This window comes from Nycticebus coucang, chromosome 17, assembly GCF_027406575.1.
Source record: "Nycticebus coucang isolate mNycCou1 chromosome 17, mNycCou1.pri, whole genome shotgun sequence".
Taxonomy (NCBI): domain Eukaryota; kingdom Metazoa; phylum Chordata; class Mammalia; order Primates; family Lorisidae; genus Nycticebus; species Nycticebus coucang.
The window spans coordinates 8,409,317-8,437,315 of record NC_069796.1 but is presented as its reverse complement, the minus strand read 5'-3'; the positions used below and the strand labels follow the sequence as shown (position 1 = coordinate 8,437,315).

Here is a 27,999-nt window from a genome sequence, read left to right as displayed (position 1 = left end):
ACCGAGGGTGACATACTGAGACTCTGTCTCCCCCCACCTCCAAAAAAATAATAATAAATAAATAAATAAATAAAGAGTTAATAGAAAAATTTTATCATGTTCCATTTTTAAGGCTCTTAAGAGAATAATTTATATTTATTGGATATTTAAATAAATTTCTTCCATTTGGCTTCTCTCTTATCACAGTGCTTCACATATTCTTTATAGATTGTCACACTATTGACGCTGGCATGTGGCCAGGCCTAAGCAGGGCATCTTGGGTTTGATATACTGCTATCTTGGGGGTGGGGGTGGTGGTCACAGCCTGCTGTGACCCTGCTGTAGCCGTAGCCTCCTGGACAGCTTCCCTGAGGTCATTCCATATCCATTCCCTTGGCTGGTCCTGTGTATACCTGCTGGACTTTGAACTGTAACTTTCTCTTTATTAACTTTCCCTTTCTGCAAAACCCTTAAACGAATGGCTCCATCAGTCATGCAGTGTGTTGGAACTCAAGAGGACTTTATAGTCTCATAACCCCATACATTTCTATTCTATATTACCAATAAAATAGATTCCCTCAATATAAAGTCACAGCCATTTTGCTAATTTAAGTCTTCAATAATCTTGTTCTCAAACTTGATTGTAGATCTAGTCAGAGGGCCTTAGGAGACTGAACTGAACTGGTCTGCAATGGACAGACTGAAACATTCCCAGGGATCTCACTGAGTTGTGGGAGCTAGACCTGTTAATGTCCCCCTACAGCCTGTGCTCTTGGAGGTAGGGAATGCACCTTATCTTCAGATAGCAGCAGTGCTTATCATGGAGTGGTGTTGCATATGGCAGGCACTCAAATAGATGCTGAATTAAATGGATTGAAAAGACTGAATATCCTTGAAGGAAATAAGCCTTTCTTTCGACACACATGGATATACCTTCTTTATTTTAAAGATAATGCTGATCCACTAGATGAGGGTAGCTGTTCAGAATCTGTGTAGTGCAGAGCCCAGTGGAAGCAGATTGCTTTATGCTGGCTTTATTTTGCATTCACACTATAAGAGTTTCCTCCAGCCTCATGAACCACATGGGCTGCAGGAGATGAAAACATTAATGAAAGATTGGCTCTCCTCCCGCAAAATGCCCCAGGAAGTAGTCTCACTATGCTATTAATCCCTGTTGCTCTTTTTCCTGGGGGGGAGGGGGGGTGAAAAGAAGCTCTTGAATTGGTCCTGAGGTTTTGAGAGAGATTAGGCAGTCATCCTCCTAATGCTCCCACATTGAGTTTTTCAGTTCACTTCAAACATGTCAGTGAAGAATCAAGGTTCTCCTGTTGCTCTCTTTGAAAATTATGACCTTGGCTTTGTGAAGCCATTTATCTAATTCTTAGCCACTACTTATTGGTGCCACTTGTAACCAGTAAGATTAGTAGTTTTATTATTCTTGGTGTTAAAAAATATTTTTTCAATTTTTTTTATTAAATCATAGCTGTGTCAATGTTGAATTGACAAGCCATTGACATGCATCAAAGCAGTGCTTCATTCGCTCATTTGTAATATTTGAGTTCCCAACGTGCGTGAGGCCCAGTACCACATTGGGTATAGAGTAGCAAACAGGACAGACGGAGAGAGCTCATCACATAGTGAGCAGGGAGAGACGTGAGTGGGCTGACATGAGCTGGAAGATAGGAAGGAATCAGATTGTGCAGGGACTGCCTGGTTATAGAGGGAGTTCAGGTTTTAAGCTCAGAGTGATGGGTACCATTGGAGGATTTTGTGTAGCAGACTGATATGATCTGATTTGTGCTTTTTGAAAGATTGCCCCAGCATGCAGGGTGGAAAATAGAATGATGGGTCAAGAGTGGCAGAAGGAAATCCATTGTGTAGGCTGTTGAAGATATCTAGGTGAAAAATGACATATCTTGACTATGACGGGGACAGTAGAGAGGACAAAGAGACAACCCCAATGTTTACTCCAGGCCATCTTCACCACTATTATTTTGGAGTCTTCCATTAGTCCTTGTTAGATGTAGTCCTGGGACTCTTTGGGTTGATTTCATAAGAGAACTACTAAAAGTACATATTTCTGGGCCCTGAGTTAGTAGGGGTGAAGTCTAGGGAAACCTTTTTTTTCTTAGTTTCTGATCAAAGTCAAGCAATACTATTATATTATTTGTTATACACAGAATAGCTGTATAATGCCAACAGTATTACAGTGTCCAAAGACTGTTATGCCTCTCTAGAATTAACACTACAAATTTTAAGAGTTTTCTCTTAAAATGTGCCGGCAATTATTCTTAAAAGCTAATCTATCAGCATAGATTATAAAACCCTCTCGCTGAATCAATCTTATTCTGATAAAGATAGGTCACTCTTCCCATGGTCCAAGAAAACTTCCAAGTTTTAAAATAAGAATAAATTGCATCTCTTTATTTAAAATCCTGAAATTTATATAAAAGCTTCTCCCATCCTTGTTTTTTCTTTGTTAATTTTAATCCTTTCTAGATAAATGTGATTCCTTGGATTCCAGTAACTACTTCTGTGGTTTTATAATTCACTACCATTAGTTCAGCTTCTTCAATATCTCTGAATTAGATTACTCCGATCCTCTACTATGCTTCCCTACCTTGGGGGTGTTCTGAGAATATACTTTTTCAAGACTATCACAGCATCAGACTATACTCCTTCTATCTGCAGGAGATGAAAACAATAACCAGAAGATAGCATTTCTTTTAGAAAATTCCCTAAAAAGTAGACCCATTATGCCTTAATTGGCACTCTTATTCTTTGAGAGTGAAGAGAAGGCCTAGAATTTGCTTTTACATTTGAGTGAGATTAGCACCATGAAAGGAATCACATCTTTAATTGGTATAACAGGGAGAACATGGTTTCAAAACCTACAAGACCAAAGTTTAAAACCTCTTCTTGCCACCTGTTAGTGGTTTGATTTGGGGGAAGTCAGTGTCTAATAGGTTTATTTTAGTCACCTGTTAAATGGAGCTAGTAATGTCTCAAGACGATTATGAGGGCCGCAGGTGATGAATACAGAGGCCATAGTCAGGCACACTTTGGGGCCTTAGTAACTTCAACTGTTTTATTGTCTGTCCCTCTTCAGCTCTTTTGGGCTACTTCAACCGAGTGTGATCTATGTATAGAGACTGATTTAGAAGTAAAATAATCCACACTCTAAAAATCAAATTCCTGAACAGTAACTCTCCAGGACGTAGAACTGGTAATGAGTAATGCCCGTCTTCTCTTTGTCTTTCTTCTAGCCATGAGTTTCTTAGTCATACACGGCCATTTCTACCATGGTGGATATTAGTTTCCTGTATGCTAGATTTTCTAAACCTATTATTTCTGCCTCCCGTAGGTGCTTCTCTCTTGTCCTCACATTTGATCTCACCTACCATCCTCAAAAGATTTTTTTCTTTTTATTTTTCTTTTGCAGTTTTTGGCCGAGGCTGGGTTTGAACCCGCCACCTCCGGCATATGGGGGGCGGCGCCTGTGGCTCAAAAGATTTCTTATTGAGCGCAGCCTTCAAGAACGTATGAGAACCAGAATCTTCCTCCTCTTCCCTTTTACACCCTGTGTTTTTGGTTTTCATTTGCTTCAGGTTTAACTGCCAGAGATGATCCCTTTAAACTGAAGCTCTACTAGGGTTTTTATTTATGTTTATATTATTCAAGCTTTTAATGGTTCTCTCAGCTATGACACAACATAATCCTTATCACCAGCACTTTCCTGGTGTTAACACTACTTACACCTCCTTCCTTTCATGTGGCGTAGATTGGCTTTTAGAATGCCCACTGTCTCTACTTCTGCCGTGGGAATTCATGACTAAAGATCAAAATTTGCTTTGCAAGCTGATCTGATTCGTCCCTCATTTTCTGATGCTTCTTTCCAAATCTGTAGTTGCATTTGTGTCTGCCTACTAATTGTCACCGACTGCCAGGCTTCCCCACAGTCTGTGAGTGTGGTTCTTCAAGTTAAGGCAGTCTAGGCTGGAGCTTTAAAATTCCTACATTGGATATAGTCTTTTCAACCAATGGTGCTGGGAAAATTGCATATACAGGTAAAAAATGAACTTTTACCCTTACTTCACACCGTATGTAACTCCAAGAACCCCATAGACCTAAAAGGTAGAACTAAGAACACTGTTTTAAAAAGAGAAAGATCAGGCACAGAGGGGAAGAAAGTATTGTGAAACAAATATCTGAAAAAGGACTTATATTCAGAATACATAAAGAACTCTTGCAACTTAATGAGACAACCCATTTTTTAAAATGGATAAAATTAAACATAACTCAGCAATTCCACTCCTAGATATTTGTACTAAAGAACAATGAAAATACGTGTATTTATCTATACAAAACTTTTATGTGAATGATTCCAGCTGCATTCATTCTTTGCCAAACTGGAAACAATTTAAATATTGATCACCTGAAGAATAGATAGACAAGATGTCCCATATCTTTACGGTGGAATTCTACTTAGTGATAAAATGAACTACTGGCACATGTAATAGCATGGATGGAAATATTGTCTAGTGAAAGAAGTGAGAGACAAAGGGGTCATTATGATATAATTCTGCTTATATGAAATTTCTAGAAAAGCCAAAGGTGTAGAGATAGAATGTGGACCAGTGGGGGTCTGGGTCTGGGCCTGGGCCTGGGAGAAGTGACTGCGTGTGTACATAAAGAATGAAGAGAATTTTGGGGGTGGTGGACTGAAAGTGTTCAAAACTGGATTGTGGTGATGGTCACAAACTGAGAAACGTATTAAAACCCAGTGGACGATACTTAATGGGTAGGTTTTATGGTACGTGAATAGTATTTCAATAAAGCTGTTAAAAAATTCACCATTGCACTGGGATTATGACACAGTGGCTTGGTTTTTGTTTCACCTCATCCCAGGAGATGACATAGTCTTTCCTCTCTTGAGCAGTAATTTTCAAGCTATAAGGAGTGTAAGAATCACCTGAGGGTCTTGTTAAAATGCAGATTAGAATTCAGTTGGTTTGTGTCAGGGCCTGAGATTTCATGTTTTTAATAAGCTCTAGGGTGATGCTGCTATTGGTCTGAGACCTGCTCTTTAAACAGAAGGCTTAGAACTTCTTCATAACCCAGCCTGCACATTGCAATCCCCTAGGGAGCTTTTAAAATAAAATTGGTGCAGATCTCCACCAAAAAATTAAGTCAGAAAACTCTTCCAGTGATTCTAATGTGCAAACAGGTTAAGAATGTCAGCAAAATGGGGTTCTTTCTACCGTAATGACTCAGTAAGAAACTTCTATTTATGTCTCCTTCGTGCTCCTCCGCAGGTTAGTTCATAACCTAGAGCCCCAAGATATGATTGGGATCACTCGCTACCATCAGGAGAATAAACTAGTGCTTTACCTGCATTGTGTGTGAACATTCTCTTATACATATCGACCCCTCAGTCTCCTGGTTAAGAGTCAGAGTATAGAAGTAAGAGGAACCTAAGATGATTAGATAATGATAGCTGGAATCTACTGAGCATTTGTAATGTGCCTCATCCTTCTTAATATTTTTACCTTCACTTCACGCTGTGAGGTAGGTACTGTTATTTTCTCCCTATTATGGAAGGAACGAAGGTGAAATGGCTTGTTAGGAATCACATAGCTAGTAAAGGGTGCAGCTGGGATTTGAGACCAGGCAGTCAGACTCCAGACTCCCAGAGGGGCTACACCCACTGGTACCCACCTCCTGCAGTTGTGTTTCTGGCAGACCGTCAGCCCCAGAGCCCTCCCTGCCCCCTCTAACTCGGGGAGTGGAGCTGAGTGCCACACACATGTTCAGTGCTCTTTTATGGGTCCCCTGCACATACCCAAGCCTCCTTGGAATGTGTCAATAGCCCACCGCCTTTCCCTGCTCTTGCTTTCTAGGCCCTCTTGGTGTTGGAGACCCCTCTAGGCTGTCTGACTCTGACTGCTTGGGCTGAACGAGGAAGATCCACCAAGTGAATTTTTAAAACATTTTTCTGAAAGCTCAGGCCTCTTGGTCCAATTTTTCTTTGGTCCATGATCCTTATCTGATTTCCACTGCCCTCTCTGAAGATGGATGCTTGAAAGACGTGATGTTAGATTGAGACTGAGCAGGGTATTTAACCAAATGACCATCTACTTAACCTCTGTTCCCCATTTTTCTTTTTAATAGCAACTCAGTTTCATTGAACCTTTCACCAATTTTAGTGCCTTAAATATTCTTTGTTAGCATAATGCCTTCAGAAAGCTGAGTGTCAGGAAAGCCCATTTTTAATTTATGAATGGCACCCTTAGTCTTAATATGCTTAAACATACTTTACTTTTGAGTGCAGAATTAATCTTTTATCAGATGTACCATGGATGTTGTTGGTTTCATTATTTTAGGAAAATGTTCTTATGATTGCTTTAAAATTAATGCTACTCACATACCTCTACTTTCCAATGTCTGTTCAGCATTGACGAGGAAAATACAAAAAAAGGCACCCATACTAAAGCGAATGTAAAAGAGATGTAAGTCACTGTTTGAAAACTAACAAAGATTTAAAAAAGAAAACTAACAAAGATGTTTTACTTGTTGATTTCCTCTTGACCATGAGGAAAGTGAATCTGAATTTAAGCAGATGATAGAAAATATTTGGACTTTCTTTTATAAGCTACAGCTTTGTGAAATGAGGAAGAAAATTTTACAAATAGAAGCTGTTGGTGATAGGGGTGACAAAAAGGAATTTTATTCTCCCATTCATTTAAAGCAGACCTGGTTAGAAATTACACTGGAACCTTAACCCTTTGCATATCTCAGAGACACCTGGGGGCATGTTAAAAATAAAGATCCTTGGCTCGGCGCCTGTAGCTCGGTAAGTAGGGCACCAGCCATGTACACTGTACATTGAACCTGGCGGATTAGAACCTGGCCTGGGCCTGCTAAACAACAATGACAACTGCAACTAAAAAATAGCCAGGCATTGTGGTGGGCACCTATAGTTCCAGCTACTTGGGAGGCTGGGTAGGAGAATTGCTTGAGCCCAAGAGTTTGAGGTTGCTGTGAGCTCTGACGCTACAGCACTCTACCAAGGGTGACATAATAAAAAAAAAAAAAAATACAGATCTTTGGATGAAATCAGTGTACACAAACCAGTAGCATTTCTGTATACTAATAATAGACAAACTGAGAGAAGACTTAATACCATTCATGATAGCTATGAAGAAAATAAAATACTTAGGAATATATTTAACCAAGAAGGTGAAAGATCTCTATATGGAGAACTACAAAACACTGATAAAAGGAATTGCAGATGACACAGGCAAATGGGAAAACATCTCACACTTATGGATTAGTGGAATGAACATTGTTAAAATGTCCATAGTGCCCAAAACAATTTACAGATTTAACACAGTCCCCATCAAAATACCAACATCATATCCTATTTCACAGATGAAGAAAAGATAATTCCACACTTCCCTTGGACTACCCCCTTCCCCGCCAAAAGGCCTAAATAGCCAAAATGATCTTAAACAAAAAGAACAAATTTAGAGGCATCACATTTCAGATCAAATTATTTTATAAGGCTATAATAAGTGATGAAAATAGCATGGTACTGGTATAAAAATAGAGACATAGACCAGTGGAATAGAATAGGGAACTCAGATAAAAACCTATCTACCTACAAGCAAACAATCTTTGACAAAGACAACAATATACACTGAGAAAAAGGAGCCATGTTCAACAAATGGGGCTGGCAAAACTGGATAGCCACATGCAGAAGTATGAAATAGGACCCTTATGTCTTTCCATATACAAAAATTAGAAGAAAATCTAGGAAAAGCTCTCTAGACATCAGCCTAGGCAAAAGAATTTATGACTAAGACACCAAGGGCAAATTCAGCAACGCCAAAAATAAATAAATTGAGTTGGTTAAATTAAAAAGCTCTACATAGCAAGGGAAATAATAATCAATAGAGTGAATTGACATCCTACAGAGTGGGAGAAAATATTTCCAAACTGTACATCTGATACAGGAAAACATCCAGAATCTACAAAGAACTCAAACCATCCTGTTTCTAAATAAGGTCACGTTGTGAGGTAATGGGGGTCAGAACTTCAAAATATGAATTTTAGGGGCATGGATACATATTAACCCATCACAGTGTGTGGCATATTTATACACTGGAATATTATTCAGCAACAGGAAGGAGTGCAGTGCTGATTGCTACCACATGGCTTAACCTTGAAAACCTGCTGAGGGGAAGACAGCAGCATCAAAGTCACAGATTACAGGGTTCCATTTCTGTATAGTGTCCAGAGTAGGTAAATCCACAGGAACAGAAAGTGCTAGGCGTGGAGGTAGGGGAATAGGAGGGTGACTGCTGACGGGCATGGAGTTTCTTTTTGGGGTGGTGAATGTGTTCTGAAATTAGGTATTGGTGAAGGTGCATAACCTTGCGAATATGCTTAACTGTAGTCTTTGGAAGGGCAAATTTTATGGTATGTGAATTAAATGCCAATGAAATACATACATAAATAATATACTGAAAGAGGAGGAGGCGGAAGAGGAGGGCGTAGGGAGAGGAGGAGGAGAGGGGGGAGGTGAAGAAGTGGAGGTAGCCAGTACCAGCATGTGTGTGAGGTGTTTTCTATGAAGAAGTACAAAAACATGGTGTGAGTACATGTCAGTACTTGAGTAAGAAGTTTGATAAAATCAGTCTAAGGAAAAAAGTGGATGCGGGGTCAAGGAATTCTGTTTTAAAAGTATAGGTGACATCGCAGCCTGCTTCCATGCTGATTCAAGCGATCTAATGGAAAGGGAATTGGTAATGGTGCAAATGAGGCGGGAGTCAAGCCTGAGTTCACTGGAACACTGCCTTGGATAATTTTCTTCCTGGCTTTCCCTAGGTGACAGACCAGTCGGTGAAAGCATTTGCTGAGCACTGTCCTGAGCTTCAGTATGTTGGCTTCATGGGTTGTTCGGTCACTTCCAAAGGAGTCATTCACCTAACCAAGGTGGGTACCACAGTTACATCTCCTGGGCATTTCTACGTGTCATTCAGGTGATAGGCTGTAGCCTTGCTAAACACACTTGAATAAGAAGTTTGATAAAATCAGTCTAAGGAAAAAATACCAAACATCCTTTATGGAAACACTACCAAGCATCCTTTATGAAATGAGGTACTTATTTAATCAAGAATCTTACCGTTTTGCTTCTTTGTTGCTAACAACTGTGACATAACGTGCGTTAAAGAAACTGATACATGTGACAAGAATTATTTAGATGTTAACTTAATGTATTTTGCTTCATAGATTTCTTGATTGAATTTTAATCCTCACATATCACTCGGTTCTTAGAAGCATTTGGAGTAAGGTCAATGCATATCATTAAGCTGAATATGTGAGGGGACAAGAGAGTTGAGTACATGTCAGAAACCTCCCTTGTAGCTCACAGAGCTCCCTTATATACCAAATAGATGACATCTCACATTTTAGCAGTGGTCAAAATGCAATTTGTTTTTAATCTCTCATCAATGTGTTATCTTTAATGCTTTCCAGAGCTCTCAAAGATTAGAAGTTAATTCTTACATTTATGTCACGGAAAAATGGTTACTGTTAAATTTACCTATGTATTACCTACAATTTATTAATTATTGCCTAGGATTTTTTTTTTTTTTTTGAGACAAAGTCTCATTATGTTGTCCTTGGTAGAGAACCATGGTGTCACAGCTCACCACAACCTCAAACTCTTGTGCTTAAGTCATTCTCTTGTCTCAGCCTCCCAAGTAGCTGGAAATACAGGTGCTCGCCACAAAGCCTGGCTATTTTTCTCTTGTAGTTGTTATTGTTGCTTAGCTGGCCTTGGCTGGGTTCAAACCCACCAGCCTCAGTGTATGTGGTTGACGCCGTAACCACTGTGCTACGGGCGTTGAGCCTGCTGCATAGATTTTATCCCTATCCTATGGTACTTAGGAGAATGAGTGTTAGTCTTGCCTATTCCACTTAATAGCTGAGTAACCTTTTCCTTCAACCTTCTTTCATCTCACAACTATTAGAAAACGGCCATGTTGTTAGCACAATGTCGAAACAAACCAGGTAAGATCCCAGATCTCTTTGGGCTTCAACTCTTAGGTCTTTTTGAATTTACAGTTTAGAAGAAAATAATGTCTTTTTTTGCTCCCTAGGAAAAAAGCAAATGTTTATGCATTACCTAGGACTATGGTAGGGTCGCACAGTAGATAGGACCCTGGGGTCCACTATTACCTTGGGTTTTATTTTCAGCTCAGGGCAGATTATTTTTCTGGGTATCAAATAAGATAATATGTATAATGTGCTTGACTCAGAGTTGGGGCCACAGCAAGTGCTAAATAAATGTTAGCTATTAATTTTCAAATTGATGCTGCAGTGTCTAAATTGCTAGAGAATTAGTGCAAATTTTGATTAAAAAATACAGTCTTCTAGTGTAATTGAAAGAGCGCCTGTGGTTGTATTGTGTCTTACATGACTGATCAGCTTTAATTGTATTTTGAGGATCAGAGCCTAAAGCTAGAGATGAGAATAGGCCTGTTATTCCCAATTATTGCTCTATCAGAACATTTCAGTGTAATGAAGATCATATGTAGCCATGACTTTTTATTCATTTCCTATAACCTTGGCCTGAATATCTCGGTAGATGAATGTTTTTTCCAGGCACATCTCGTGCTGTTTATGGTGCAGAGTAAAAATGCCTTTGGATGAACAGATTGTGCACAATGTTGTCATGACCATATGTGGGATTTTTATGATCTCTTGAAATTGTACTCATTAAGGACAAAACAAGACTTATTAGATCAGTAAGTGCTTCCCTGAGCATTTTGAGATGGCCCAAATTATGGTATACTGGTACTTAAAAGATCAGAATTATTCTCTGTGACAAAATGGCAGCTATAGCAAATGTCTGTTGAAAGCTCAATTTGCTGAGAAGGTTCTGAAGATTATAAGCAAAGGTTACTGGTTTGGCCTGTTAGCAGTAGGACTCTGCTGGCCTTAGAGTTAGTCCACAAAGTTCTGAGAAACATTCTTATTTTTCCACAAAGTCTTTGCTTTGGTGAGAAGACTAGTTTGTGCAACTAAGCAACTAATATTGCTTAGTTTTCTGGATTCAAGTAAAGACAAGATGACATTTCAAACATGCATGTGTTTTGCAAAGCTTTTTTAATTGGTTTATCTTGAATGCCAAGGGTAGAAATCAGTTTAATGAAATTATTCCTTTTTGGTTTAGAATATTTCCATTCTGATAAAGTTTTTGCAACAGTTACATAGACATGTACAAAATGTTGGCAAATATATAAATACCTATAAAAAGTTATGTTTTCCTTATTATCATCCTAGTACATGATTTTTAAATAAATGATTAGGGAGTTGTGACATACATAGTGTTGAGGGCTATCAGCCTAAATATGTTTGGTTTTACGTGACTTAGAAAAGCTAACACATGACTTCAGTAAATCTCTGCCTTTCTAAGGTTTCTAATGGGAACAAGTGGCATAAAATCTCCATGACTTAATTTTCTATCTCTGAAATTATGTGCTTGGATTAGATGATATATCTCTAGATCTGGAGTTTTTTTGCACCCTGAAAAATATATTAATGTAGGAATCTTTGATGTGGAAGGAACCGTGAGGGCTTCTCACTAAAATGAAGAAATGCCAGGTGTTTAGTAGGTTAGACAGGAAATTAGGGATTTGTGACATCTCAGATTGTTAAACCAAAGGGAAGACAGAGGATTGGGAAGAAGCTAGAAGAGCTCTGATATCCTGTTACTGTGGTCCCTTGGATTTAAGTCTTGACTGGCCTGTTGTTTGATTTGTAACATTTATTGATGGTGCACCCTTACTACTTGGATAGATTCTGCTGATACCACATAATGTTGGGTAGGGGGCCTGCTTTCTAAGTTGCAATGACTGTGTAAATGAGAGTCTAGAACTAGCCAAGACGGGATACACTTACGTTGACTGTATTCTGAAACTTAGAGATCCATATCTAGGAATGAGAGATAAGACTTTCTGAGGTTTTCATTCCACAGGTAAGCGTGTTAGTGACTCAGATGAGGCAGGATTGGGGCTCCTCCAGCACAGGAGTGCTCTTCTCACTGCAGTGTACCTCTGTATGTGACGGCTCTGTCTTGTGCTTTCTCCTACTTTCAGAAGCAAGTCAGCAAAGGCAAATACAGGCATCCCAAGGGTTGTGAACAAGATAGGTTTTGTAGACTTGTTCCTAAGTTGATCTGTATGTAAGTTGGAACAGATACATTTATCTTTTACCTGTAACAGCCTCTGTTCATAAGTGCAAGTCAGATGTTTGTGACTTGGGAACTTCCTGTAACAGCCCCTGTTTGTAAGTACGAGTTGTGTGTAAGTTGTAGGTTTGTAACTCGGGGACTTCATGTATGTAGTGTCTAGACTGTGGTGCCTAAGTATTACTTACCGCTAAAGGAATGAAAAGGAACATGTCAAAGGACCTGAAAGTCAACATGAAATAGCTCCCACTGGCTTATGCTGGGATACTTTGGGCCATGGAGGCTCAGCCTGTAATGCTAGCACTCTGGGAGGCTGAGGCAGGAGGATCGGTTGAGGTCAGGAGTTCAAGATCAGCCTCAGCAAGAACTAGACCCTGTCTCTACTAAAATTAGAAAAATTATCCAGGCACAGTGGTGTATGCCCATAGTCCCAGCTACTCAGGAGGCTAAGACAGGAGGATCACCTGAGCCCAGGTATTTGAGGTTGCTGTGAGCTATGATGACACCACTGTACTTTATCAGAGTGAGACTTTTATCTCAAAAAAAATAAAAATAAAAAAGGGAAAATTGCTAAAATGGATTGGAACAAATCAAATAGATAAAAATGATGGATCGGACATCCCAGTGTTTATACCACTGGCCCAACAGAGCATTTTCTGGCTATAGGGTGCCCGATAAAATAATGTCTTGATTTCCCTTTGGGACTCAACTATACAGAAGGTTGTTTTCCTTCCAGCAGTAGAGTTAGTATTGGTGATTAATCATTGATGCCATTGCATTTGTTATTTTTTTACATAAATTTATAAAAACACGTAAAGTAAGATGACCTATAATGATATAAACAAAACAAAACTAGATGTCTTCTTACAGCTTAGGTGGAATAATGGGGACCAGATTTACTTCCTTCTCTGAGACAATCCAAAAATCAGAAACAAAATATGAAGCCATGGTTTCAAGGTACTGGATATCAGGCAGTCAAGAACGATTATCCCAAAGATGTGGGAAGCAAACGAGAGGAGCCCAGGCATTTCCAGATTGCAGCATAGGGAGGGGTAACTCAGGCCATATCACATGTTGGCCAGAATGTGGAGAAGCTGGAACCCACCCACATTTCTTGTGGGAAGGTAAAATGGTCTACCCATTCTGGTGTACACTTACGTAATTTTCAGAACTGTAAATGTGCACCTGCTTACCTTATTTAGTCATTCTACAATTAGATGTTTATTCAAGATAAATGAAAGTACATGTCCATTCATAGGCATAGATCCTTGTAGCCCCTTCATTTATAATAGTTCAAAACTGGAAACAACCCAAATGTCTGTTAACAGGAGTACGTATAAACATTCTAGTATATTTAATACAAAGGGTTACCACATAGAATTTGAAAGAAATGAATTACTGATACAGACTACAGCATGGATTAATCTCAAATAGTATTAAGAACCAGAAAAAAGGAGTTTATTTCCATACATAAAATTCTAGGAGTGCAAATAATTGCATAGTTACAAAAAGCAAAACAGCAGGGGAGGGGAGGGAGCACAGAGGAGTGTGAGGCAACTGTGGGGTAATCTGTACATTGATTTTAGTGATTAGGATGAACATTTTGTGATACATACATACATTTGATATCAAAACATCAAATTGGGCACTTCGTGTATGTGTGATCTTTGATGTGTCCGTCTTTCCTTAATAAAACCGTTTCTTAAGACAGTCAGCTCAGTGGTCATTTCTGGAACTTGCTAAGGCAGCAGCTCATGACACGAAAAATGAATGAACAAAGAGCACATGTTTATTCTTTTTTTTTCTCGTATGAACTATCTAAAAAGTAATCACATACTCCATAAGGACAGGGTTCCCTTATATACAATTCTACTTAAAAAATGCAAGAGGAATGATAAAAGTTACAATTTTGCAGGTACTGTGGAATGATAGACCCAGGCAATGATTATCAATGAAAGCAAAAACTATGAGATATGGATTGATATTCCCTCATAGAAATTTTATAATGGAGGGAAGAAGCTGACACCATTTGACTCACTGATCGGTCAGCATCAGGAAAAGTCAGACAACCAGCTCTTAACCCTCGGGAGGTGATGTAGCAGAAGGTGCACAGCAGCACTTACGGTCTCGCCAGGAAGTGGAGCCTGACTCTAATTTGCCCCTCTGTGTATTCGCTTCTGTGTTTACCCATTTCTAGAAAATAGTAAGAATTAGAGCAACATGGTTAAATGACCCTACAAAAAGACAGTCAGCCAAATCCAGATTTATCTCTGGCAAGTAACCCAGTGTCTGCAAGGAAAAAACATTGTAGGAAACAAATGGAGACATAATTATAGAAAAGACTTAAGAGATACAACTAAATGTAATGTGGAGATTTTTCCTTGGATCCTGACTAAATATATGTCTTTGAGATTATTGATAAAACTTGAGTATGAAGTAAGTGGTTGTGGGATGATATGAAGGGATTATTGTTAATTTTGTCACGGGTGAAAGTGGCAGGCGTGTTGTATTTTAAAAGCTTTATTAGTGAGAGATATATACTAGAGTATTTACGGGCGAGTTGAGACAATATTAGGGATTTGGCTTAAACTATTACAAAGGGGACCAAAAGAAGAAAAAGAAAAAATTAGATAGTCCAGTAAAGAAAACAAAAAAAATGACAAAATCTTAATAATTGAACTAAGTTATAGGATGTGAAGATATATTATGCTATTCTCAGTACTTTTGTTTATATTTTAAAATTTCCACTATAATAAAAGTCTTTTAAAGCATCAGAAGGTTAAAAATGTTGATGTTAATCTAGCATTATAAATTTGTACTGTTCAATATTACATTTTTCAAGAATATATAAAGTTACATGGAAGATTCTCAGGATCATGATAATAATATATATTAACTTAGGATATTAATTTTAAAATCAGTTTAATGGACCTGCAGAGTCTAAAATGTCAAAAAAGGCAAGTTATTTTTATATGTGGTTGGGGTGGAAGGCCCAGAAATGGCTTAAGTTCCTCCTTTTAATGTCACAGATCCATTCCAAAGTGATTCATATCAGATCAGCTCAAATGATTTAAGTCAATAATCAAGAAGACATAAATAACTATCCAAGAAAGATGGTGAAAAATTTTTGCCAAAAAGTTGATTATTATGTACTATATAAATTTTTATATTTGTCTCAAGTTAGAGGTAGGTATATATTTCCTTTTTAGTCTGGGGATGTATTTTAAAGTTGTATTTATTAGTTAATAACGTTAATCTTCTGGTACATCAGATATTGTTGTTGTTTCAGCTATTCAGTTTATAAGCATTAACTGAATTCTTGGGATATGTTGGGTATGAATTTGACTTTGTGTTTTTTTTTTTGAGACAGCGTTTCAAAAAAACGCTATGTCACCCTGGGTAGAGTGCTGTGGTGTCACAGGTCACAGCAACCTCAGACTCTTGGGCCTCAGCCCCGGGTAGCTGGGACGACAGGCGCTTGCCACAATGCCCGGCTAGTTTTTGGTTGTAGTTGTCATTGTTGTTCGATGGGCCTGGGCTGGGTTCAAACCCACCAGCTCCAGTGTATGTGGTTGGCGCCCTGCTGCTGAGCTACAGGCGTGGAGCAGACTTTGTTGTTGATGTTGTTTTATTTTTTTTTTAATTTTTTTATTGTTAAATCATGGCTGTGTACATTAGTGCAATCAAGGGGTACAATGTGTTGGTTTCATATACAATCTGAAATATGCTCATCACCACACCTACGGTGCATCTTAGAATGGGAACAGGCGAAACTTACTAAAGGCAGAATACAAATGTCTCCATACAATAACTAAGAAAATGCCATGAAGGCTACATTGAACAGTTTGATGTTGTTTTTAAAAGCATAGTTCCTTAGCAAGGTAGAAAGCAGCTAAAAAAAACTTGTGATATTTTCTTGGGCCACAATCACATTTAAAGAACTTTTTAAAAAAGCATATATTTTAAAAGTTCTTGAGGCCGAAAATACAAAATGTCTTGAAAGGAAGACAAAATTGATTTTTTTTTCCAGTCAATTTAACATTAGTAACTAAAAGAATGTTCATTCATGCAGCTAACTCAATTTTCATCTTTCTTTTTTTGTTTATTCAAAGACTAGAAGTGAAAGATGAACTTTTTTGCCTTTTAAATTACCAAACAACTGATTATTTTACAATGCCTCATTATAAAGGAAGAACATACTGTTTTACTATTTAAAGGGTGATGCTGCCTTTTCATCCGATATTATCACTTAATTTGTTTTTAATTAATTATAGGTGCTAGAATGATATTCTGAGATGTGGAAATAATGTTCTTAAATTCATTCAGCTCTGAAATATTCCCTAGTGAATGTCACCCAGAGAGCACAGTGTTATAAAAGGGCTTTGTTGGATGACTGTGTTTTAGGTTCTTTTTTCCCTTTTAGCAGCTAAGTTGAGCCAAAATTGATTGTTGAGAATCTAAGTGATGATTATTTTAGGTGTGGTGTAATCCATTAATTGATTATTTTTTTTCTTAGAAATTTGCCAAGGTCAACAAACCTTACTTAGTATGACCGCTGATTGTATGACTTTGGGCAAATTACCTAATCTGTCTGCATTGATTTCACCATCTGTAAAATAAGGATATTAACAGCAGCTGCTACCTTTGACGTTACATGAAGAAGAATGTGTAGCACATAACTAAAGAAATAGTTGAAAATATTGAACAAATTAATTAGAAAGCTATCATCATAATCTACCAAAGTTGCTCATAACTTTTTAGTCCTGATCCACTTACGTTTTTTCGTTAAAATAATAATGTAAAATGATTTTTATGAAAATAAAGCTTATTTTAAAACTTTATGGCCCTTTTATTCTACCCGTGTACCAGTGCTGAATATTAAAATAAAATAATAATTATGTCTTTTTGCTCTTTATTTTATTTTTTCCTTTGCTGACCCCTTAAGGGCTGTTTAATAATTTAACACACTGAACAACTAGTATTTTAAAATCATTTTGAAAAAATCCTGCAATATACTGAATTATGGGAATACAGTATTCTCTCATTTATCTGCAGTTTCACTTTGCAAGGTTTCAGTTATCTGTATTCAGTGGTAGTCTGAAAGTATTAAATGGAAAAGTCCAGAAATAAGCACTTTGCAAGTGTTAAATTGCATGCTATTCTAAGTAGCATGATGAAGTCTCGTGCCGTCCCATTCTGTCCTGGGCAGGGTATGGATCATCCCTTTGTCTGGTGTACTGTGGTGAACATGCCAACCTCCTGTTACTATATAAAGAAATCCCATAATTTCTGTAGAATTCAGTATTGCATATGTGCTTCTGGGCATCTTCTGGGGTCTGGCTTGTATCCCCTGTGGATGTGTGGCCACTGCACACATGCACTCTCCTACCTCGCTGTCACTGTCCAGATTAGTGAGTTTGATTTCTATTCTTCAAAATTAGTATAATGTCTATAGAAGTTACAGCGATTTACCTCATTTGCTTTTCTACTCTGTTAAGTTGGTAATACCTGCTCAGCAAGGGTACTCTTCTTATATTTTATGACTCTGTTGTCACACTCTAGCTGTCACGTATATTTGTTTGTGCTACATTTTCGTTTTAGCAGCTGCAATAGCACGATGTGTCAGTGTGACACTAGTAAAATAAATGAATTCATCTTTCAAATGACTCTGTGAAATTCCTAACAAGTAAAATGAACCAATGTGTTCCTTCTTGACACCTGTCCTTTGATAAAACGATTGCTTCAGGCTTTAATATAAATATATAAATATAAAATGAAGAGAAGTGGTAATCATTTTTGAAAGGGTTTTTCTTGAATCATGGCTTTATATTTTAAATATTGTTTTACTTTACTTATATTATCTTCTATTCACTTTGGAATTTTTTTATCACACATTTGTTATAAATTGTGCATTTTGCTGCAAATACTCTTGTAAAAAATGATTTCAACTCTTTTTTCTCTGGTCTCTAACACATGAGGTCAGTCTTTATCCAAGAAAGATACTATGAGATACTGCTTTCATTCTTTTTTTTATACTTTTAAATTCATTCATACTATTTTGTGACAGAAATTTTATTTGAGGATGAGTTTGACTCTGCTCAGTCGCAGGGATGATACAGAAAAAGGGATATTAGACAGGTATAGAGTCCCATTTCTAAATCAACAGAGCGCACTGCCCAAACTAGAGAAGCCAGATTTGGAGCTTAATGAGAATAAGTTGAAACAAAATTGAGTTGAGAATTACAGAGTTAAATAGAATCCAACTAATTTTAAAAGGATACTTAATTGATTGAAAACATTGAATTCATGCAATAGTTGTGTACATTTATAAAATACTTTGTTTTATTAATATTGTCAATGAATTCAACTACCTTTTGTAAGCACTGTTTTCACTGCACCTGGGCAGGCCTTGTTAGCCACAGGGAAGTGCTAACACACACAGAGAAGTATACTCACATACGTACTTATAACACACTACATGCCACATCGTGCCAAATGTTAACCACAGGGGATCCAAAGAATCAAATTTTTCTTTACAATTTTGTTTAATGTCGTGTATATCTAGATCTAGAATATACTCCAAGTTTCTAAAAGCGTTCCTGTACACCAAAAGGAAGATAAATTGTGTCTTTATTACACATTATTTGAAAATAGAGAATTCGTTTGGAAGCTATTCATCAGATAGTAGAGTACTCTGAAATTTTAGCTTGGAACCAGAATTTTGGCACCCATATTATTAGTCATTTTCTGCAATTATTTTTGTATTGAAGTTTGATTCTGAGCTCCCTCTTCTGTAGACACTCTCCCTCAGTAACAGAGTCCAACAGAGCACATTGACTACAGGCAATCTCACGCCTTACACGTTTGCTCTCCAGCCCAGAGGTATTAGAGGCATTTACACAAAAGCTGTTGATGACGGTGTATTTACAGAACCTTCAGGAGCATAGCTCTAACTGCTCCCCCCACTGCAGACTTCTGTTCAATTGATTGTATCCCAGTGGGATGATTGGCCATTGATATTTTTTCCCCCAAGAAAAAGCTTCCCAGTGGAGCTTTCTCTGTTATTCACTAGAGGAAAATGCTTAGTTATTGTGTTTTATCAGAGGTACTTTTCAACATGCAATTGAATATCAATCTTGAATCTTTAAGAATGAAGCAATACTCCTTTGTCTGAGAAAGCAGCTCTCGTTAGAATTTTTATAGCTTTCATCTGGCTCAAAAAGCAAACAAGCTGGGTCAGCACGCCGGGTTTCTCAGGCAAGGTATAGGAATACTATGACAGTTGCCCGGCTTCTGAGTTGTTGTAAGGGCGGCACCTGTGGCTCAAAGGAGTAGGGCGCCGGCCCCATATGCCGAAGGTGGTGGGTTCAAGCCCAGCCCTGGCCAAAAACTGAAAAAAAAAAAAAAAAAAAGAACTCCCATTACATCGACTCCGCTTCTTTTCATCATTGGAAAGCTGCTCCTCTTCCTTCTGCTTCCTGCCTGTCCTCATCTGTTTCCCCCAGAACCATTCTTCTCTTTCAGCCTGCCCTTCTGCGTCAACATTCCCCAGGGGGCTTCACTTGGCAGGTGTCTGGAAGGGAACACAGGAGGGCCAGAGGGAGGAAAGAGCTACGACGCTCCCCTCCTTCCCTCCCTCTCCCGCTAGCATTTCTGGCAACATCTCCTCCCTTAGCTCCACCTTGTGTCAGCTCACTTGTCCTATGGGGGTCCCGTCTTCCCGTTGTCCACCGACTCTTCCTTTTGTCTCTTCAGCTTTGTGATGCTGGTGGTTTCCTGCTGGTGCTAACTCTCTGGCTTACACTGTCACGTCCAGTTTGTCTTCTCGGCTTCTCCTTCACCAGAATAACCAATTCTCTTAATGAAATTCACTTCATTTAATTTTTTATTTATGGTGCTTTCTCTTTCTCTGGTTAGACCCTGGCTGATACATCTTTTCTGTCATTCTGAGTTTCTTAAATTTGAACATATTTAAGATAATGGAACTGGTATTTATTTTCTTTTCAAGGGTAGTGTAACAATTGAGATCAAAGTACCAGGGAAAGAATTGGACATGATATAAGATTTAAATTAGACCTGACCCGCCTTAGACTGCCACTAACTAGACTGCTTTCTCGCATCCAGACAAGCTGTAACTTGACAAGCAAGGGCAGCCAATTACAAGATGATTAAGAATAATAAAGCTGCAAGGTCATGGTGAGTCCCAAGAATAGGATGGAGGGTTAGCCGCTTAATTTTAGAAAGAGAGTTTTCACACATGCTCCTCGCAAAAACAAAATTGAGATGTTTTCTCAACGCAATAATCTATAATGTCAATCCACAGAGGCAAATCTAAAGAAAAGTATTTAACTAAAGAAAAAGTTAATTGTTTTTGGGTTCTTGGTTATTGGTTACTAGTTATTTAAAGTTATATATTAGATGGCTTTAATTGACAATTAAAAATAAAATCTCATAATGTCAATACTTCTATAATATTAAGGTAAATCATACTTTGATATTGAAGTCTACCTTAGATATACACTACATATTTTCATTTCACTTGGTTGAAGCTTTTGACCTCATAAGTGGACAAAATTGGTTGAGAGAACAGTATTACAGACGGGAGAGTTCTTTAAATCAAGAAGTAGTGCTTTAATAAATAAAGTTATAAATTTTATACCTCATTTTGGAAAAGTTTGTATTATCTATTTTAATGATAACATAATTTCACATTCCATGTTATTTAACATTATAAACACCTTTATGATTATCATTTCTTTTTTTTTTTGCAGTTTTTGGCTGCGGCTGGGTTTGAACCCTCCACCTCCGGCATATGGGGCCGGCACTCTACTTCTTTGAGCCACAGGCGCCACCCTGATTATCATTTCTTAACCAGTGACTGATTTACTGTACATATATCATAGAAATTAACCTAGAATTTTAGCTCATTCACTTTTAGCTCTCAACATTAAGTTTGATTTAGGAACAAAAACTTATTAATTAAAAATTTAAATACTTTGTAAACCAAATGCAGTTGCTTCTTGAAACTGTTTTGTAAAACAAGGTAAAACTAAGTAAAACAAATGTGATCACATTCAGTTTGGGGATTCATTGACTTGGGCTTGGAGTGTGAATCATTACACGCCCCTCTGAAAGGTCCACTCTGCTGAGATTTGTTTCACCTGGGAAGTGTTCATTCCTTCACTGTCTGTCACTGGTGATTGAGTAACTTTGGTAAAAACCATGAATAATTAAATCAAATATGATGCCAAAGATTGTGGAAGAAGTACTCATTTTTTCAGACCTACATTGTGGTTCTTTTAGCACCAGATTCAATGGCTCCTTAGACTTCGGTTTCTCTTTGGGGAGGTTAGGGCAGAGATAAGGCAGAGAATTCTGTATAAAGTCTCATAGAAACGGCTTCCAGACTGGACGGAGAGAAAGCCACTGCTGTAGGCCTTGTCATCTAGTTTCCTCTGGGGTGATTTATGGTGCTCTGGAGAGAAGCTGTTGGGACTTGTTGCCTGGACCCCAGTGTGTTTCTCTACCGACTAGGGAACCTTTTTCTGGTAAATCCAGAAGTGATGGACAGCTCAGCTGGTTCTTATCGTCCTGTGCACATTTTAGCTGAAACAGTGGAAGGCTCTCATATATGCTGAAATGATGTCTACTTACAGAAGAGGAAGATTAGTTTCTGAAAATAAGATGTAGGAACTTTTTACTCTGAGCCCTGGTTTTAAGCTTAGACCAATAAATGAGAATGTGAAACTAAGAGATTTTTGATGGGAAAGTAAGACCAAGTTGCAGATTATAAACCAGGAAGGAAGAAAAAGACATATCAGAGATCAGGTGCAACATCTCTGTGACATTTCTGAAATGCCGGAAGGTAGATTTAAGAATTATTAATGCCATTCCTTTGTTTTTCAGCTTAACATATATAAAGGGTGAAATGGTTTGACTTGTGCTTTCAAGGACAGTCAAGGTCAAGAGGCCATGTACAGGACGTGGCTTGGATATCATGAGCTTTTGTCATGGGCCTAAGGCATTTTAATTATTTCACTACTGTTTTTTTTTTTTTTTTTGCAGAGACAGAGTCTCATTTTATCACCCTTGGTAGAGTGCCGTGGCGTCTCAGGTCATAGCAACCTCCAGCTCTTGGGTTTAGGCAATTCTCTTGCCTCAGCCTCCCAAGTAGCTGGGACTACAGGCACCTGCCACAATGCCCCGCTATTTTTTTTTCTGTTGCAATTTGACCTGGGCCAGGTTCAAACCTGCCACCCTTGGTATATGGGGCCAGCGCCCTACCCACTGAGCCAGAGGTGCCGCCCAGTTATTTCACTACTTTTAAAAGTAAGATGTAAAACTTTCATTTAGAGTACGTTTCCAAAACTTTTGACCCTTTGAAGTGTGATACCTGGGTGCAAGTGACTGAAATTTGTTCCAAATTTCATGAACTGTTTCTTTTTTCGTACATTTGTGAACTTTGTATGAGGAAATGAAAGACGTATACAGCCATTCCCATTAGCTGCAGCAGCCTCTCCTTGCTTGCAATCACATTTGACTTAATTTACCCTTAATTTATTTAAGCTTTGATTTTTTTTCCTATTTAAGTGAAACAGCGTGAATATTTTATTTCTTAATTGAAGAGAAATTCTGGTTCTTAGCTCCTGCTGGTAAAAAAAAGTAACAAGGCTGCTTAGTGTTGCTAACTTTGGGTGCTGTTTGTAGTTCTTTGGGAGGTCTAGAAATTTTATATGGAGAAAAGAAGGGAATTTGGTGGAAAGAAAAGTCCTAGGAAAAAGTCAATTAGAGATTGTGCTGCCTGCCAGAATGAACGCGGAGGAGCACAGCATCCGTTCTGAACTGGCGTACTAAGGAGCAGAAATCTAATTTGCAATTTCACTTTTCTGCAGCAGAAGACAGTGATTACAGTTTTGGTGAGCTGCTCAAAATTCCTGCCACACACTTCAAAACCCTGACAAGTTACAGAGGCTTTTTAAAAAAATGTTTTGCATTTGAAGAACAAATATGTAAATAGAGAACTCTTTATGATTCTTGTTCTGAGATGACCTTTAATTGTGTGGAATGAGAATGTTGTTTTTTATTATTTAATGCTTACATTTTATTTATGTTCAGATAGATCACGTTTTATCTGATGCATGTAGTATCAGAGCTGTAGGTCCAGCATTTGATGTCATTAAAAGAATAGAGCACTGTTTCTGGAAACTTAAGTGAATGAAATTATCTGTAAAGTTCAAACCCGATTTCATGTTACTCAGCCAAGAGTAAGCACGTCAGAAACGTATTTGACGTGCCCAGCTCTGTGTACTCCCTGGCAACACAGGCACGTGTGAGACTTGGCCCTGACTTGCAGGAGCTTGCTTTTGACAGTGATGGGAGGAGCATACACTTCATTAGACCAAATGGTTAAAACATGAGCAACATCAGGGAATGTACAGAGGTCGGAACTTCCTGCTCAGAATGTGGGCATCCAAGGAAGCCCGCTTCCCGGAGGCTTTGGGGCTTCGAAGGCTGAATTATGCTTTGCTAGGCTAAGGAAGTGAATCCAGCCTTGGAACTGCCTTAGGTCACTTGGGGACACTATTGCTGTTAATACAATTTTTGTAGAATTAGTCTAGATGTAGTGCATTATATTTTTTTGCTGTATGTATGTCCTGTATTAGTAAGTTAAGTATTTATTTTTCATTCACTATAAATCGTAAAACTACTGTTTATAACTAGCTAACTCAATACATTTAACACTTATAGATAACTAATATATATTCAATTTAGAAGTGTAAATGACATTTATATGTTGGTGACTCCTAAAGTTATTTGATAACTAGGCATCTCAGACATAGCATATTCCAAACAAAACTATCTTTCCTACCTGCCCTCAAGTGTCTTGGTTGACTGCAATAATACTTTCTAGTTGCTCAATCTAGAAACCTTGGAATCACCCTTGACTCCTCTTTTTCTCTTAAGCCCCATAACCTATTTGGTAAAAAATTCTGTTGGCATCTGTTGCCAATATTGATTCCCCGTTTAAAGGACATAGGTATGTTGGGAACTGCCTAGTAATATTTTGCACTGAGGCAAATACAATTCCAAGACTTTATTTTTGTTCCTTTCTGCAAGCCATCAAGGAGGCTTTGTGGGAAAATAAGAGATTTGTGCCGGTGAGTGTAATAAGTGGAAGGGAGATGAGAAGAGAGACACTCCCAAGTTATGGAGTAAAATGAGTGAAGTGAGAGCAGCTTTAAAATAATGAACACAGGGCACTGAGCACAGTGAGAACAGTGTCTCAAAATCCAGGGGTAAGCCTTTGGAGTTAGCTGAACACTTCAGGGAATAGTAGGGACCGACAGTGAAGGGCCTTGATGTGGAAGCTCTCAGATTCCTCTTCGCAGCAGAAATAGTTTTGTTTCCCAGAGCCTGTGGAGAGGAGGGGAGATGTGACCCACGTTGTTTAAGGAAGGTTAGTCTGGTTGGTGCTGTGGCAGGGAGTTAGAAGGTATAGCTCCAAGGAGAAGCAGGACACTAAAACACTAGGAAACAAAACAGAACATGTACAAAGTAGAGAAACATGTCACATAGAGCAGGAGCACGGTAGACAGGGGATACAGAAGCCCAGGGTGATGAGCAAGGCAGCGGCTGGAGGGAATACATAGAGAAGGTGCTGGGAGTTAATGTGCTAGCCCCTGGAAGTCTGATTTTCATGGATAGCATTGGCAGTTTTTACTGCCTCTGCCAAGCTTTCTTAGGGGTAGGGGACAGAGTCTCACTTTGTCACCGAGGAAAGATTATAGTGGGTAATTATAACTGACAGTGACCTCAAATTCTGAGGCTCAAGTGATCCTCCAACTTCAGCCTTCTGAGTAGCTGGGGTTACAGGTGTGTGGCTTGACACCCAGGTATTTCTATTTTTAGTAGAGATGGTGTCTCTAATGACAGCCGTGACCAAGCTGAGATGCAGACCTAGTTGATGAGTAGAAGGCACACCATTTGCTCCCTCCCTTGTCCAACTAAGTTCTTTTCTAAGCGTAGAGATCAGATCCCGTCCGAGTGTGGAAGTCTTCCTATGCTGGGGTCAGAGATTCTCTGTGCCCATTTTTCCATTCCCAGCAGTCTTTATTTCTTTCCCTCCTCCTAACCCAACCCTGTATTTCCCCTACGTGATCTGTGCTACAAGCCCCTTCCCTGTCTCCCTGAGTCTCTCTCCTTGTCCTTGTCTCTCCCCACTTTTCTTATAACTAAAGCCTTTCTCTGACCTCTCTTTCTTCCTCTGCCTCCGGGCTCTCCGCGGTCCCCATCTTGACAGCCTGGCAGGGGTTTGGCGGAGGACAGTGTGGTGCTGATCTGTAGCCCCAGTAGTCCCTGACTTTGCTCTCTAAAGATTACAAGTGATTGCTTAGAAACCTGGTCCCAATAAGGCTATATCTGCAGTGCCTACAAGAAGAATTCATGTACTAATTGACATTTATACATTTTAACTATACAAAAATTTTTATTTTTTCCAAAAATTATCACTTCCAACTGGTCTCACATAAATTATTCCTGTACCCTGAAATGGTAGAAGATCCACGTTGCCTTTGCCAAGGTCCTATCAGCCTTTTGTTGGTTCATTCACCGTAGTCAGCCTGCATACGTCTGGGTTTTATTTCATTTTTACTTTTCCAGGATCTTAAGAAAATTCGGAAGCTATTTGAGGTCTTTTTATAATTCCCCTCCAAAAATTCTGTGCTTTCTCTAACATTTTAATATCTCATTTTATATTTAAGTACATACACGATGATACCAATCATTGACTAATTTTACTCTTTAACAAGAATTAGATAGAAGTCATATTTTTTATAATAAATGCAGTACGGAACTGAAAGGTGGTTACCTACGCTCTACATTCTGAGTCGGGTTCCATTTTTTAAAACTTACCTTACCAAATGTTTGCAAATCAGAATGAAGCTTTTCTATCTTGGTCGTGGGGCTTTGCTTATTCAAGTCCTTTGTGATTTGTATAACCCAAGACTACCAGGAAATTATCAGGAGAGTAAGTTTAATTAAAATGTCAGTTTGCTAAATGTAATGATCTGTTCCAGGCTATGAAAGACTACTTTCAATGGTGTTTTATCAAACACAGGAGGGCACTCTAATGAAACTCTCATAGCCAGGGAAGGAATGTGATGAATTTGACAGAGCTGTTTGTGGAGTTTTGAATAAAAATTTCGTACCTCACGGAGGCCCTAGGTCTGTTTCTTATAATGATGCTGGTTACTGGAAATTAGTTTGTTGAAACTGCCTATGGATACTGTCATATTTCAAGTTGAGTTGGCCAAAGTCATCATAGGGAAGGTCATGTGACCATAGTCAGTGGCCGTGGGCTCATGAAAAAATGCGAGTGAAATACTCTTCAAGATGCCAGTAGAATCCTGGAGTGTGAGAGCTGAAGGCAACCTGCTTCCTCCTGGACGCGTCTGTGCCCCGTCGGGAGGGAAGAATGGTCAATGGACCATTGGGCAGTAAATAAAGGGCACAGCAGCCTCGGTGTCATCGTCTAGCTCACCTTCCAGTGAGGAATGCGCTGGATGCAGGGTTTCTGGGAGTTCAAGAGTCGCATACAGATAGTCACTAGCATTGTTACTTCTTGCTACAGGTTAATTCTAGGAGGTTTCTTTGGATTTTCACAAATCTATAAAACAGTTTTAAGTTTGATAGCGTCTCTCTCCCCATCATCTGTGATTTGACAGTTATTCCAACCTCTTTGGTCCTCAGTTATCTTTCCCACCATGAGGGCCTGAACTGGCACAAGAAACTGAATTTTCTTTTGTACAACTTTTTATCGTACGGTCTCACGGTCTTCTGGTTAATGAACTGATTTTTTTTAATCGTGGTAAAATACACTTAATGTAGAGTTTACCATGTTAGCTATTTTTAAGTACATTTCAATGGCATTCACAGTGTTGTGATGAAGAGATACTTTACAAAGAAGGAAGCTAAGAGATATATAAGAATTCACAGCAAGACTCTGTCAGCAGCTGTGCTGTACACCAAAATATGCATGTACAGGGAAAATCTATGTGGCTACATAAAAAATTTATAATTCTTGTATATGCCCATAGTCTATAATAAAGAGTAATTGGGAAAATAAAATGATGCTATATGTGTATTACTCATGGCTATATTCAATAGTTCACATATACATGTGCTTATCCCAGCAAAATTCATCCTTAACATTTATAGGTTTAAGAGTCATGCATCAAAGTATTTTCAAGCAGCCCTATGGGTCCCCTTATACTGTATTAATTTCTGATTTTGCTATTAGACCCACATGGGGCTGCTTTCAGCACATGAGCTCAACAAGCCTCCCAGCATCTGCAGCTCACAGGGGCCATTTGATTCTTCACCTATTATGGGACCAGTGCATCTCCAAAAGTGATGACAAATTTTTGGGTGTGAGGACCAAAAATATCCCGTAAAGAAAGCTAACTATAATGATAGGGTGGTTTAAAAAAATGATAATTTTAAAATAGAAATATGGAGAGCATAGTCAGAAAATGTCAGATTTCACAGTGACTCAGATTTCTGACATGCCTAGGTCCAACTTTGCTCAATGAAGAATAAGAAAACTTGACCAATGAGACCATTTTGGCCACTTCTCTGAGCCTAGTACAAAATCTCATGAAAAATGAAACTTTAGGGAAACTGAAGACAGTTAAGTTGTGTTATTAAGATACATTTGGAAACATGTGACTACTGACAAAAGTACACATTGAGTAAGAGCCAGT

The 27,999-nt window shown here is 38.5% G+C and overlaps 1 protein-coding gene across 2 annotated transcripts in view; it reads left to right on the top strand.

Moving 5' to 3' along the window:
* FBXL17 (F-box and leucine rich repeat protein 17) overlaps window positions 1-27,999 on the top strand; it is a 495,184-nt gene that overhangs the window by 144,205 nt on the left and 322,980 nt on the right. For both annotated transcript variants that reach the window (XM_053566502.1, XM_053566501.1), the window contains exon 5: window positions 8,869-8,976. In XM_053566502.1, coding sequence (XP_053422477.1) covers window positions 8,869-8,976 — 108 coding nt within the window. The remainder of the gene's footprint in view (window positions 1-8,868; window positions 8,977-27,999) is intronic.